Source organism: Vanessa atalanta, chromosome 20, assembly GCF_905147765.1.
Source record: "Vanessa atalanta chromosome 20, ilVanAtal1.2, whole genome shotgun sequence".
In the NCBI taxonomy this organism is placed as follows: Eukaryota; Metazoa; Arthropoda; class Insecta; order Lepidoptera; family Nymphalidae; genus Vanessa; species Vanessa atalanta.
Window position 1 is genome coordinate 4653448 of NC_061890.1, and position 14832 is coordinate 4668279.

Here is a 14832-nt window from a genome sequence, read left to right on the forward strand (position 1 = left end):
GACCTTAAGAAAAGGAGGTTTGTTTAAATTTGGTATTCCAAATCGGGCGGAAAAATTAGATACAACCCTAAAAGTGGGATGTTAATGAATTGTCAAGCCTCAAGCGATTGAAAAATAATATATCAGTCGTTTAGGCCATAAAAAATTTACGTGTTAATTATTCAAGAATCCGCATAGATATGAATACCGGACATGACAATATGGAAACATGTTGCCAAGTGGTATGATAATTATGCCATTTACATAATGTTTGCCATTAGCATAGTATTGATATACTCTTAAGCTAATATTCATAACACACACCCTTGTGTACTAATCAATCGCTCCACTGACGATACGGGTGTTTAGTAATCCTATATATTAATAGTGTAAGCCGATTTTGGTCATTTGGTGGTTGGTTGATTTGGTGATTATGGTCTCATTTTGAAGATCTCCAGCCGTAGATGTCCAGATAACTAAGGATTCTTGATTACAATTTACTAAATTATTAGGATTTAACAAATAATTAATTTTAGAGAGCGGAATAAAGTTACTGGGCGGTTAGAGAGTGGCATTACCTACTGCTGTATAAGAAAAAAAATGAAATCCTAAATATTCTATATAACTAAACTTGATATTAAAAAAATCATTTAAAAGAAGGTTTCACAATTATTATTATGGTGCCAAGTGTAAATGAGTGACTTGCAGTTTATAATGAATTAAATCAAAACAAAACCTGTCATTGGTTTCGAACTTCCTAAAAAATCTTTTGAATAAACACGAAGTTTCGCGGGAGACCACCTGGTATCACCTTTAACAAATAAATCATGTGAAATTGCTTCCGTTACTCGTCGTTGACACTCAAGAACGTTACTATCACTTAGTTGTATTATTATCAAGAGAGGTCATTATTTAAATATTTATTTCAATGAAATTTAAAATTTACCGGTTATTAAAACAGGATAATCAGAATCAAGAAATCTTCAAGTTAATGAGCTCTGTATTCATATAATTTAATGGAAGCATATATTTATTTGGGGTGCTATTATTGAGACACTTATAAATGTCAATTTGATGAAACTTGTTTCTTTATGTCTCGTCTTTCGAATATAGTTTAGAAAAAGTTCATACAGAGTTCAATTACTGATCATTATTTTTATTATCTCACTGAAGAGCTAATTGAAAGCTTCAACAAAACAAATAAAACCATATCAATCATATCAAGAATAACCTGTTTATCGTTTTATATTTATTTTATATACGATTAAATTACCAAACTCCAAGCGAATAAAGTCACGGATACAACACTAGGCACATAAAAATGCAGTTGTTTTTTCATTGACGAAACATTGACTAAATTATTTGTTTTATATTTAACACCAGCCGAGCACCTTATTAAGGCATTATTTAGCAAGTTCTACGTCACAAGGTAAATAAATTAAACATGGATATTTTGTATGGAAATAAAACGACATGTTACATGATACATTTATGTTCTAGCAATTTTATCACAATATGCTAATATTTCTATTATAATAACAAAAATACATATTATTCACTACCATATTAACTGTTGTATTGTTTAGTATCTAAAGAAATTGATACAATAATGTTAAAAACATATTAAATTTCAAGTATATAATACGAAAATTAATGCAGTGGTCGTAGTATATACATCAAACAGTTGTTGTAAGCTATAGAAATATGACTTAAAAATATAGGAAAGGTACATTTATATATTTAAAATAATATCTAAAATAACATTTAAGAAAAAGTTATCAACGCTATTTGTATTTTCTCAAAGAATATATATATATGATAGTATTTTATACAAATACAGCTATAAAACTAGTTTGATTTGAATTATTGCGATATGATTTGATATATGCGATTTGAAATACATTTAATCGTTGTCTATTTCTATAGATTAGGTAAAAAAACTTGTGAATTTAAATATTGTCACCTATTTGAAAATGTGTGTGTGTGGACCGTAACCGTGGCCCTCGTTTGAAAGGAACTAGCTTAAAATTCAGTTGTAATATTGGACCTAGATACTCATACTTTTTAGTGTTTATATTAATAAAAAAATGAGTTACTTAATAGTTACGTACTATTTTAATTATGATCTAATTAAATTTAATCTAACAAATTACACTAAAACTAAACATTCACAAAGATATTCAGAATCATGCCGCCGCACGGATCGCACGATAATAAATTTTAATATTTCTAATCCTACTTGACCGGTTTTTACCCAAAAAGAAGTCATGGCTGGATATTTGTATTATTAAAGAAAATATTATCATGTTGCCTATTTTCACATTTTGACAAACGACGAAGCATTTTTATTCCATTTTCATTCACAAGCATATTTTCTTCAAATCACTGTTTTATTCTTGATTAGTATGTTTAGTGATATAATTAATCGATATCGAGTTTTCTGAAAGAACCAACTGCGCCATAAATATCTGCATCATACGAAGCGTCCGGAGTGACGTCACACAGTTCGCCAAGATAGCGAAGGTAGTCTCGCACTTCGTCAACGCGACGTCGCCATTTCTTTGTAAGAATTTCGATGGATTCTTCTTCACCACCCCATTCAACGGGCAGTACTCGCGTTGAAAAATGATCCAATAACTCTTCAGTTTTTGAATGTAAGTAATACTGGAATTTAAATAACACATTTTATTACGCTACCGCTTGTAGGTATAACGCGAAAACTATAACTTATATAATACCAAAGACGAGAGATCATTTGAATTGTAAATTTCATTGATTAATAAACGAGTCAATAAAAAATATAATTTCAAGTTCATTGTCAAGGCAGGTGCCCTATGACGACTATGTTCTAATCTAATATATCTTACCATTTGATAGTTTTTCGATAGAAAAATAAGTAATATGTTTCTCATTATAGGTTATCCAATAATAAATATCCGTTATACATTAATAAAAAAGGCATCTGTTTCCTACCTAAATAACCAGATTTTAGTAACTAGCCAGTGTGTTTGATGATAGTCGCAATTGCTTTAGTTTTAAGAATCGTAACGTGAAGTAAAGCCTTCCTCGATTAATGAGATCTCTGTTGTAATAATGTTTGTAAAAGATTAACGACTTCAATAATATAAACCCTTCACATTTAAAATAGGTGTTTATTATATTATTTAAACGAGCAAATAGGCTACTGCTATAGTCAAGATAAATGGTCATCAAAGCCCCTTGGCATTGGTGCTGTAAGAAATATTAAGCATGAAACTGTTAATCATTCCTTGCATCGCCAATGCACCACGAACCTTGTGAACTAAGATTTTATGTCCCATGTGACCGTAGTTGCACTGGCTCACTCACTCTTCAAACCAAAGCACAACAATACTCTGTTTTGCTGTTGGCGACAGAATATGTGAGGCACTACCCCCAAGTCTATTCATTTTATTGCAATCTTACCCGTTTCCTGACTTTCTCGTTGACGCAAGAGCGCATTAGATGTAGGGAAGAGGCAACAAGAGCGGGGGCTCCCACTACATGAATTCGGCGCATGCGTTGTGGGTACGCTGCTTGAGCGAGTTGTATGCTGCGACGTACTGTACCGGCTGCAGCTGCCACCCGGGCTGCTATCGACGCACGCACATGTGAAGCCTGATTTTTAAAAACATGGGTTGAAACATTAGAATATATTTACATCTCATTTTCAAACATACATTCTACCATAGGCTAGGCTAATATTTGACATGTTTACTTGTAATATTTTTTATTATAACTTATTTATTTAATTACTGTTTTATAAACCGTTACATATATATTTTAACGTTGTAAAAAATAAAACAGCCAATTCTATCAGTTATTTAACAGATTCATTTAATTACATAAGTCGCTCCATTTTGTAAAATAAATAGTTACCTAGCTTAAATAATCTAGTGCCAGCAAGTCTTATTAAATAATAAAACAGCCCAGCCGTTTGAATTTATGGCACCTATGAGGTGTTATAAATTCAAGGCTATTAATTTAGTAAAACGCAATCAAAAGTTTTTGGGAAAATCATATCGACAACCACACAGTCACATTTATTAATGTTAAGAATAAAGTTGAATATATAAATCAATTGAATATGCTCCAAACCTTCTCCTCAAAGGGAGAGGAGGCCTTTAGCCCAGCAGTGGGAAATTTACAGGCTGCTAATGCTAATAAAAAAATATAAATCAAATAACATTAAATTAATGTTATATATTAGTAAGAACTTTTTGTGTTGAGGAGGGCCATTTTCATTTTTCGCTTAGGTGTTTGTACAATGAGAAAAAAAATAAAAACTAAGCTCACCTCTCTATAAGATGTATTAGTCACCTACATAGGTATATATTACTTAACAGTTTATAACTTTAGTATAAAATATTATAATATTCAAATTTTATATGTAAGTACCTACTAATCTAAAACATGTTACTACCAAGCATTCTGGCATTTTATTTGTTCTGAAAAATGTTTGCCGACAGTAAAGCAACATTCGCAACTCATATAAATCCTTGACCTTTATTATTTACCTGTTAAAGTTATACAAATCAAAGTAGGTTCTTAATGTTACTTACTTCCCAAATAAACACATCTCCCGCGATGAGCGTTTCATCGTGCATGCGGACATCACTAATGAGAAGAATGGCGCGAACAGCAGCGGTTATGTCGGTTGCATTCTCTGGGTAGTTCGGTCTCACCCTGAAGATGGTCACGCGAAGGCCCTCGTCTGTCAGCTTAGGTAGAGGAACTATGTCTCTGTTGGAATTTGTAACGAAAACATATCAATTAAAATATCTCTGAGATCACACAATTGTTTATTAATTCTATGTAAATTAGTTTATTAATCAAAAGCGAGTTTTTAAAGAATTTTAAGTATAACGTTACGTCGTGGTATAACTAATAAAAAATACACTATAATAAAACAAAGTACAAACGAATTTAAAAAATCCAACTTATTTTTTTGTTATTTTAACCTATTTTTTATTAAAAAAATATTTAACATTCATGTGTTAATGTAATTAAACAAAAATGTATATCAAATTGTCTCTTCAAAATGTATGTATTATCTTACCAAGTTACGTATTGATTTAACAAAAATGTAAAGGTGATAATTAAATTGCTGACGTAACTTGTCTATGGTTTATTTATATTTCAACCGATTCGAAAATGATTAATTTTGAACTACGTAAAAACTTAAAAATCAGATTAGAATATATCAATGACGATAATAGCAGAAGAATAATACGTACTAAGAAAGAAATTATTCCCTTGACCCGGATTCTAAGGAAAATATAATTGATTTAGTCAGCATTCAAAACGCATCAATTTGCAAAACAACGTTTCAAGTGACGGTGTTTTAAAGTGCAATAACAATCAATTGAATGAAAGTTATAAAATGTTTACTAAATAATAGTACCTACCTACCTAGTACATAAATTAATCGCCACACATCGTATTAAAGATGCAAAATTACATTAATCAAATAAAATAAAAATGTCTTGATTAAATTTAAAATAAATAAACAAAAAAAAATTCCACTCAATATATTTCCGCATCTTATGTTATACTTATTATGTAAATATTTATGTGTATGACGAATTAAATAGTATTTAGAAGAGATTTATTTATATCGAAAATGATTTTTAAGATTTATTAAAAGGAAGTAATAATTCCTCAATCAGTATAACAAATCTGACCATGAAAATTTATAATCTTCATCGTGACAAAAGCTGATTTAGTAGGAACCATTTAAAAATTAGTATTCGTTTCCTTTTACTAATTCCTAGATCTATAAATATATATTTTATATATATCGGCATTGACATTTCATTTTAGACACAAGTAGTTGGCATTGAGGGGTTGCATTAGTTGAACTCATACTCATACGTTGGCGCTCATATAGCTCGTCAATAGCCAGCCAGTATTTACGTATGTTTACTTGTGTGGTAGGTACTAATGACAATCAAGATGAGATAAGCACACAGGTTTTTCGCTGTTACTTTAAATTTTGACCGGATTTAGTATGAACTAAACGTTGTTCAAGTTAACGGAAAATGGGAAAAGCAGTTTTGGTTGTAGTTATTGCAGCCAGTTGGGACTTTCCCATGGATAATTAAAATAGCGATTTTTTTTTCACTTACAAAAATTTGCATACATCGTTGAGTGGCGGCTCGGTGAGGGAGCGGTATTCATACAGGTCCCTGAAACGTGAGCGCGCATAGCAAAATGTTTCCAATTTTTTCCGAGCTCTCTCGAAGTCCATGCGGCAACCTCGTAGAAATGATTCCAGCAAGTGCGTATCTGTGGACAAGTGTCTAAATAAAGAAAAAAAAAATACGATCATGTCAATACCAAGCACTTATACTGAGACTAAACAAAAAAACTATGTCGTATAATAAAAATAAAATTTCTCTCAGAAACTATATTTTTATGTAATAAATTTAAAGGTTTTTAAAATATATTTTAAGTGTTAACTATGATGTTTTGGTAGGACCGAGATAGGTAATTATGTTCGACTTTATGGTAAACCAACTGGGTAGATATCGCCCATTCGTCAGTTAATAAGGTTTAAGGGTGACTGAGATAGTTAATTTACAAGCAAAAGGGACCTAACGTCTTAGTTCCCCAGACTAGTGGCCCTTTGACTAAGTAGGAAATGTTTAATCTTTCGTACAGTGCCAATCTAGCTACCAATTATAAGTATTATTATGACAATTTTAAGGCAGAATTGAAATTCAACTTGCTTTATAATAATTAATTCACTTTTGAGCGCACATTTTGCGACGAATAAGTGCAATATCTGCAAATACGTAAATACAAAACTGCTGATGAAATATGTTGACTGTTATTTTTTAGGACGCGAATATTTATTGATGTTATATTTATACAGATTTTGAAAATGGCCACACTTATTGTATTAGTTACCCGGTTTCGTACCGGTACAATATACAGCATTTATTTTGAAGAACATAAAAAGAAAATTGCCTGTTTTTTTTCGGATAGGAAAGGTTAAACTATTTGATCTGTACTTTAATATCCATGTATTATACTCATAAACATCACTCTTGAATCACTCTGCTTATTGCTAAAAACCGCTAAAAATAGTAGGCGTACAGACGGTGGGAAGCGACTTTGTGTAAGATATATGAGAGAGTGTTTCGAAATAAGTTCAAAAATATGTATATTATCGTTATGCAATTATTTAGAATTCAAATAGTGTCCTTATTTTAAAATAGTTAAAGAGCATATTCTTCAATAAATAAAGACATAAATCGTAGGAATAAAAATAATAATCGTGCATTTTAATTATTCATTTCTGTCATGGGCAGAAATTATTATTGTGTACTTATTTTGCGTACTCACACATACATGAATACATAACGTGTCACGTGTCAGGAAAGCAAGAAAACCTAAGAATTGATTTATTTAAGATTGGATAAATAGATTAAATGCGCATTTCTTCATCACCTACATTACATTAAACATTCTAACCAAGTAACGAAGTTTACCTAGTAAGACAAATAAATAAATACTTAGTGTGTAATTATTGCATGTGCATAATATTATGACATTGTATAATTTCAATGTAGACGTATTTAATTGTCTTACAATTATTTTAAATAATTGTCGTAAATACCAATAATGTTAAGAGTATACGCGACAACGATTTGTTTCCGAAATCATATTATTTATTATTGTATGAAGAAAAAACTACAGATATAAATATATGATAGATGTACCAATCTCATTGACGATGTACGCTGGGGAATTACGGTGGATTACGTGTACGTCCTATGTCTACGTGGCCTACGGGCTACGTCCCACTACGACTTTAAAGGAGTTCCTTGGACCAGATACATTTTAGTTATTTTTTTATTAATGTATATAACTATATACCTTCCTAGATTCGCTAGATATTACGTACCTAATACATAATTTGTGTCATTATTTGCAAAACTACTCAATTCACTCAATGATGACGATGTTTGTTTATATGGGCGTCATTTAAATATTTTCTATTGCAGATCAGTGCGGAAAAAATATTTCATATGTCTTTACCATTGTCCTGTTAAATTAGGTCCTTAATGTTCTTGCCCATTTTCGGTACAAGGCATAATGATCTATATACACAATTGAAAATCATTAACATGCTTACGTATAAAAATAAGGTACTCAAGCGTATTTTTAAGGAACAGAATAACAAATTCTTATTAACATATTACATGGCCGAATTAAACGATTAAACAACGTTTCAAAATCGGCACGAACATTCCGAACAAATATTTCAAATAAAATCATTAACCCGGAAGTGACATAGTGAAAAAGATATTCATGTTATATGAGCCCTTGTCTCCTTAAATTGTTTATAATTATTGTATTCAATGTCGCATGAGACATGAGAGTTTACGTTTTACGTTTCACATTCGAATTCACCAACGAATTCCGAATTTGTTCTTGCTAATAGCCTTGCAGTTAATTGAATATTTTGTCTCAATTATACACAATATAATTAAGTATTTATTTATTCAACAAAATCCGCTGCCAATTGAATATAAAAAAATACAATCTAAATAAGGATTGAAATAAAACTAGTTTTTAACGGATTTAATCGCGTATATTAATTATTTTAACATCCCGACGTTTCGAGCACTTTGCAGTGTTCGTGGTCACGGGCAGACTAAGGTGACATTTGTCTGTTTGAATTAAAAAAAAAAAAAAATATTATTTACAACTACCGCCAACGATTTCTTAATTGGTATCTTGAATAGCGTTCCGGTTGCACGCAGAAGGCACTAACTGTATCTTTAGGTCTTGCAGTCTGTTGGATTTGGGATTTTAAATTTTTAATAAGTGGATCCCAAGTGTTAGAAAGTCTCCAACCATCTTCTCTATTGAAGTTCGGATGTTTTTGAATTTCAATAGCCTCGCGTATCATTCTAGGAATGAATCTGTGTTCTCTAGCGAGGATCTGTGGTTTATCAAATCGAATAAAATGGTTAGGTTTATCCAGAGCATGTTCACAGACTGCAGACTTTGAAGAACGCCTATTTTTGACATCTCCTATATGTTCCTTGACCCTAGTACCGATACTTCTCTTTGTTTGGCCTATGTAAGATAAACCACACTCACATTCGAGTTTATATACTCCCGCAGTTTGTACATATAGGAGAAGGAACATATAGGAGATGTCAAAAATAGGCGTTCTTCAAAGTCTGCAGTCTGTGAACATGCTCTGGATAAACCTAACCATTTTATTCGATTTGATAAACCACAGATCCTCGCTAGAGAACACAGATTCATTCCTAGAATGATACGCGAGGCTATTGAAATTCAAAAACATCCGAACTTCAATAGAGAAGATGGTTGGAGACTTTCTAACACTTGGGATCCACTTATTAAAAATTTAAAATCCCAAATCCAACAGACTGCAAGACCTAAAGATACAGTTAGTGCCTTCTGCGTGCAACCGGAACGCTATTCAAGATACCAATTAAGAAATCGTAGGCGGTAGTTGTAAATAATATTTTTTTTTTTTTTTTTTTAATTCAAACAGACAAATGTCACCTTAGTCTGCCCGTGACCACGAACACTGCAAAGTGCTCGAAACGTCGGGATGTTAAAATAATTAATATACGCGATTAAATCCGTTAAAAACTAGTTTTATTTCAATGTGTAATAATCGCGAAAATCTAAGACAACATTAAATAAGGATGTTTTCTGATGCAACTTCAGAATACTTTAAAGAACTGTTGTAGATATCACACAGATTACATTAGCAATATATCAGACACAAATTGAATGTTCTGAAGTCGTCATATTTCATTATGAAAAAAGAGAATATATAAGTACATAGTCTTAAAATATTTGCGCAAAAATCAAAAAATTACAAGACATAAAAAAACGCAAACAATTTTTTAATAAGCATAACACCTCTGACTCGTATATTTAACTACTCTACATTTTCTGTATAATTTCATTTGTTTCATATCATCATTATATTAATCATACAGGAAAAAAATAATTTAGTTATTAAATATATTCTAGAAAGAGAGTATTGGAGATATTAAACAAACAAAACATTGATTATAATGGTATTAATATTACAAATTAAGAAAGGTTTAAGAAGTGGACGTTACTAGAATAAGGTTTTTATAAGAGTTTACATTGAACTTATTACGAAAGAGTTCGGTTTGGAATACTAATTCGATACTGGGATTACGACAATTAATGCAGTTAGAATGAAAATGTAAATACCATACGTGTTTACGAGTGTATTACTCGTAGTAATAAAAGTAAACGGACAAGGTAAGGAGTAAGGACGTTAAATATTTTGTTTCGAGTTAATTATTTTTATTTTTATCTATATTAATTAATTTATAAAGAAGTAAAATTTGTTTGTTTGTATGTAGGGGGCTATCACAGGAACTAATGACCCAATTATACAAAAAAAAAATTGCGAAGCAAATCGAAGCTACATTATTCCTGAGTGCTTTGGTTATAAATTATATTTACTTATATCATATAATTTTCTTCATTAATAAATTGCATTGGATCGCTAGTTTTAAATAAATCTGTACTAATATTATAATGGTCCGAAAGTAGCTCAGTTTTTCTGTCTGTCTTTCTGATAAGCTTTTATGATTAATCCTCTGAATCGATTTTGTTGAAATTTAATACGAAGCAGACTTGAACGTCAAGGAAAAATAATGCCTATGTCTTAATTTTTCATACATTAAGGAGGTTGTATAGCTATTAATTTTAAGTTATTGATCTTGTTTAACTACTACCTAAATATTTATAATATACTAATAATTTATTATTATAGAGTCCATCGGCATAGATTCTACTCAAACATAACCTCCTGACGTACTGTCAAATGTAAATAACACCAAAACTACTACAAACTAATCAAAGACAATAAAATTTAGACAAAGACATTATTAATACTTTTTACTAATTGTTATGTTCCTAACAGTAATATTGGGAATTAAGGGTTGTATCCAAGTTCTAGAAAGACTTTCATCTTTAACTGAATTTAAATTCCGTGGTTTTAATAGTTATAGTAATTTAGTTTCAAAGCTTATTAAGCTTTTATTTATTTTCTAATTAATTAAAAATCTTTCCATTTTACGGTCATAGTATTATTTCTTAGTCATAAAATTCAATGTCGAATTTATGCTAAATTTTCGAATCTCATCGAAAATTTAATATATTTTAATTGTAGCTACCTTGTAACATAAATATAGATTTCTTTATTTTTCTGGTATATTGGTATTGTTGCTATTACTAAAGAATACAAATTTTTTTTTAGATAAAATCCAAATATCATATATTTAAAATACTAAGTATAACGATTAAAAATGAGTATTGGAAGTATCAAACCGCGCGATCCAAGAACAAAACATTTACTTTATACGAGTACAATCATAAATTCGTTTTGGCAATAAAAAACCATGCTTCACACAAATAATTTAGTACAAAACATTTCCTGCCCGCTTGATATAAAATTATATTTAAGTATGTTCATAGATCTCATCTCAATATTATTGCTGATATATTATTTATGTAAATAAAACATAATAGCTTCCCTATTGTATAAGATTATTGGAAGAAGATTAAACGTGTAATTTATCAAATATATGTTTGTCGAAAATAAATTGCTTTGTTTTTTTTTAAACAGTCATTTTACCTATTACATCATAATAGATATTTAGAAATGAAAAAAGGACTTATTTAAAGAATCCTTTTTTAAAACTTTAAAGTTATCAGCTTCTATAATAGAACAATGTAAACTTAAAAAAAAGTAATTCCTTCATTAAGTAGCCTAGCACTAATTTTTCTATCTGGGAACAAGTCTTTGGAAAAATAAAAGTACAAGTCCGGTTCTCGACTTAACATAGGTCTATGACTTGCTATATTTTCTTTTTGTCTTTACATGTTGCCAGTACGAGGTTAAACGCAGTCATATAAGAATTTAAACAATGTAACTATATCGAATGTTTTCCACATTACAGTATCAACAATACCGTATACAAACACAGTACAAACAAAGATACAAGAATTATTGATTTCCTAATGCGTCTGTAGTCTAAACAGAGTATTATAAAAGCATGAACGTTATGAAAAAATAACTATAAAAATAAAAAGCGAAGCCGATATAATATGACGAACTTATTAAGAGTATTAAAATAAATTATAATTATTTTATTAGTTGCAAATAAAATTGTAGCCATTTTGTTTTTTTAAATAATAGCTGCCGGCTTATTTTGCTCCCTATTCTGGAAACAATTGATTTTTAGTATTACCAGAAATGCTGTTTAAAAATGTGAATGTGAATTTTGTTTAAAACTTGAAATCTCAAAGATGCAAAAAGTGTAACTCTTGTCTTACAAAAATCACATTTTTATAAAAAAAGGTCAATTGGTTTATCTACGAGGAATTTTATTTTATATTAGTAAAATTTTATTCCAATAATATTTAATGTTTTATTTTACAAATTAAATTATTAATAAACATTAAAAATTCAAAATAATCTTATATTAGATTAACAAAATAAAAAAATAGTTGAATAAAAATGTTTACCTAATGATTCTGGCTGTGGTAAGTAAGGGTTGGCCGCACACATACTACGGAGATCCCTGACCCCCCTCTCTAACTCTCCAGGTCCCTCTCCCAGCTCTAGTTTGATAATTTCCGCCTGTTTTAGAGATGGTCCTTCGAGGAACGCCATTTTTCTACACAGCACAAGCCAAAAATATATATCTTAATGTCCTAATTTAAATTTTAAATCGTAACACGACGAACTCTAGCTGAGTAAGAACTGAACTGGTAGCAAATGCTATACAACCTCTTTTATAAACAAGCGCTATAAATTATATATACCTACCTATATAACTTGCACACTAGCGGCGTTGTCGAGTGTTTTTTTTAATATATTTTTTTTAAGAAACGTTTTATTATAATTATTGATTATAATCAAAAAATGAGGAACGATAAATAGTTTGGATAAATAATAAAATCGCTATTGTAAGTTTATTTGTTGAATTTTTGATGATTCTATCGAAAATTTATGACTTTAGCAATTTATTGAACCATCACGTTGACGATAGAAAAAAAATTATGTATGTTTAATTATTATTAATATTTTTATTTTTATTTTTTTAAATAAATATAAATGTATTTTAAAGAAAATAATAGTAGAAAATAATTATGTCAAATAATTTATATAAAAGGATTGTCTCAAAAAATCGAAGGTTTTTCAAAAACTGATTTAAATCAAGTTTCTAATTACGATAGCTTCTTCTAGGTCATTACCAAGAGGTGTATAGATATAGACCAAAAATTATTTATTTTATTTAAAATACTTTATTGCACAATACATAAATACATAAGAGAAAAAACGATATAGTTGGTGTGAAGATGCTTATCTAAGGATCCATTGAATTTGAAATAGAAATGCGTACACGTTAATTGAGAAACATCATAGAATATATGAAACGAAAAACGAAAACGTTGGGTCTCACACCGGTGTGGAGCAACAGGGCCAGAATTAGAGCAAAGTATCCGGGACTACTTACGCAAGTGGCGTAGCTATTGGCCAGGTGGTGCAGTGCACCAGAGCCCCGAAGCTCAGGGGGCCCTCAAACTTAAGCTTTGAAAAGAGCGGGACAGCCAACTCGTCAACTCGCCAGCTCATAAAGCTAGAAAACCTCGACCCTGCTCATTAGTTTTCTTTTCCAATCTATAATTGAAGGACAATTTAAGTTAAAGAGGGGGTGAGGGCCCGATTATTTTCCTATGCATCGGGGCCCTTGCCCAGCTAGCTACGCCACTGGCTACAGCCCCGCGGATTCCACAAGAGAATGGACTCCTCAATAGATATGTTTAAGAATATTACAATTATACAATACATGTACCTATGCAAAATATTTAAATGAAAATCAAACATGTTTATTAAGAAATAATAACGTTCATCATTCTTGTATTTCTAAGAGAGGCGAATTGGCAAATAATTAGGGGCTTCGACTCCATTGTTCTAGACCTCTGAAAAGTGAAATCACTCATTGCAGCCATTTGACTAAATGCGGACTTAAAGTATCCAGACTATAAGAAGTGCTCACGCGCTTTTGTAGTGAATGCCGACATACACAATTAAAACTTTAAATATATGTGAGAAGACAGGTCGAGCCGCTATATAGTCGCTAGAAATTAAAAATATCTGATTAAGATTTATTTTTTTGCGAATATTATTTTTTTCATTATACGCGAGCTTTAAAGAGTTCCACATGAATGTTTTTGGGGCGATTTATTCTAATTGATCTAGATTATTTACTCTTTATGGAAAGCAGATACATTTAAAACTACTTATCATTTTGATGAAAAGCTTGAAAAGTTAGCTGCGAGGAGCTGGTCTTATTTTGGGATTTGTTTTTTATTTTTATTATATCATACATAATATTGTATGACGAAATATTATTATATTAACTTAACTTCGAAGTGTAATAATCATTAAGAGTAGCTATTATTTATTTAGAGACTGGTAACTAAATGGTGCGGTGCACCATTACTTTATTATAGTACATAAAATTTATAATGTATTTTATCTAATGACCAAATCAATACCTAGATCTCATTTCAAAAAAAGAATCAATGTACTACAGTGCTAGATTTTGGAGAACGAGGGTCTTAACGAGAGAAAGACAACACAGTCGAGATTTCTAAAAAAAAAACAAAACCGACGAGTTAATATTTTTAATATGCATATGTATAGATGAAGTAAAATACAAGTATAATTCTATGTGAGTATAATATATCTACTTAATTCTTTTTTTCAGGCTTTTCCAGCAA

General features: G+C 30.4%; 1 protein-coding gene across 1 annotated transcript; it reads right to left on the reverse strand.

Annotated features, from left to right (window-relative positions):
- Positions 1 to 1642: 1642 nt before the first annotated feature.
- Positions 1643 to 12806, reverse strand: LOC125071916 (retinol-binding protein pinta-like). The gene is made up of 5 exons (XM_047682345.1): positions 12568 to 12806; positions 6126 to 6285; positions 4560 to 4740; positions 3424 to 3615; positions 1643 to 2643 (listed from the first exon to the last, which is right to left on the reverse strand). The coding sequence occupies exons 1-5, from the start codon at positions 12713 to 12715 to the stop codon at positions 2401 to 2403; spliced, it is 924 nt and encodes a 307-aa protein (XP_047538301.1). The 5' UTR covers positions 12716 to 12806; the 3' UTR covers positions 1643 to 2400.
- Positions 12807 to 14832: the final 2026 nt, after the last annotated feature.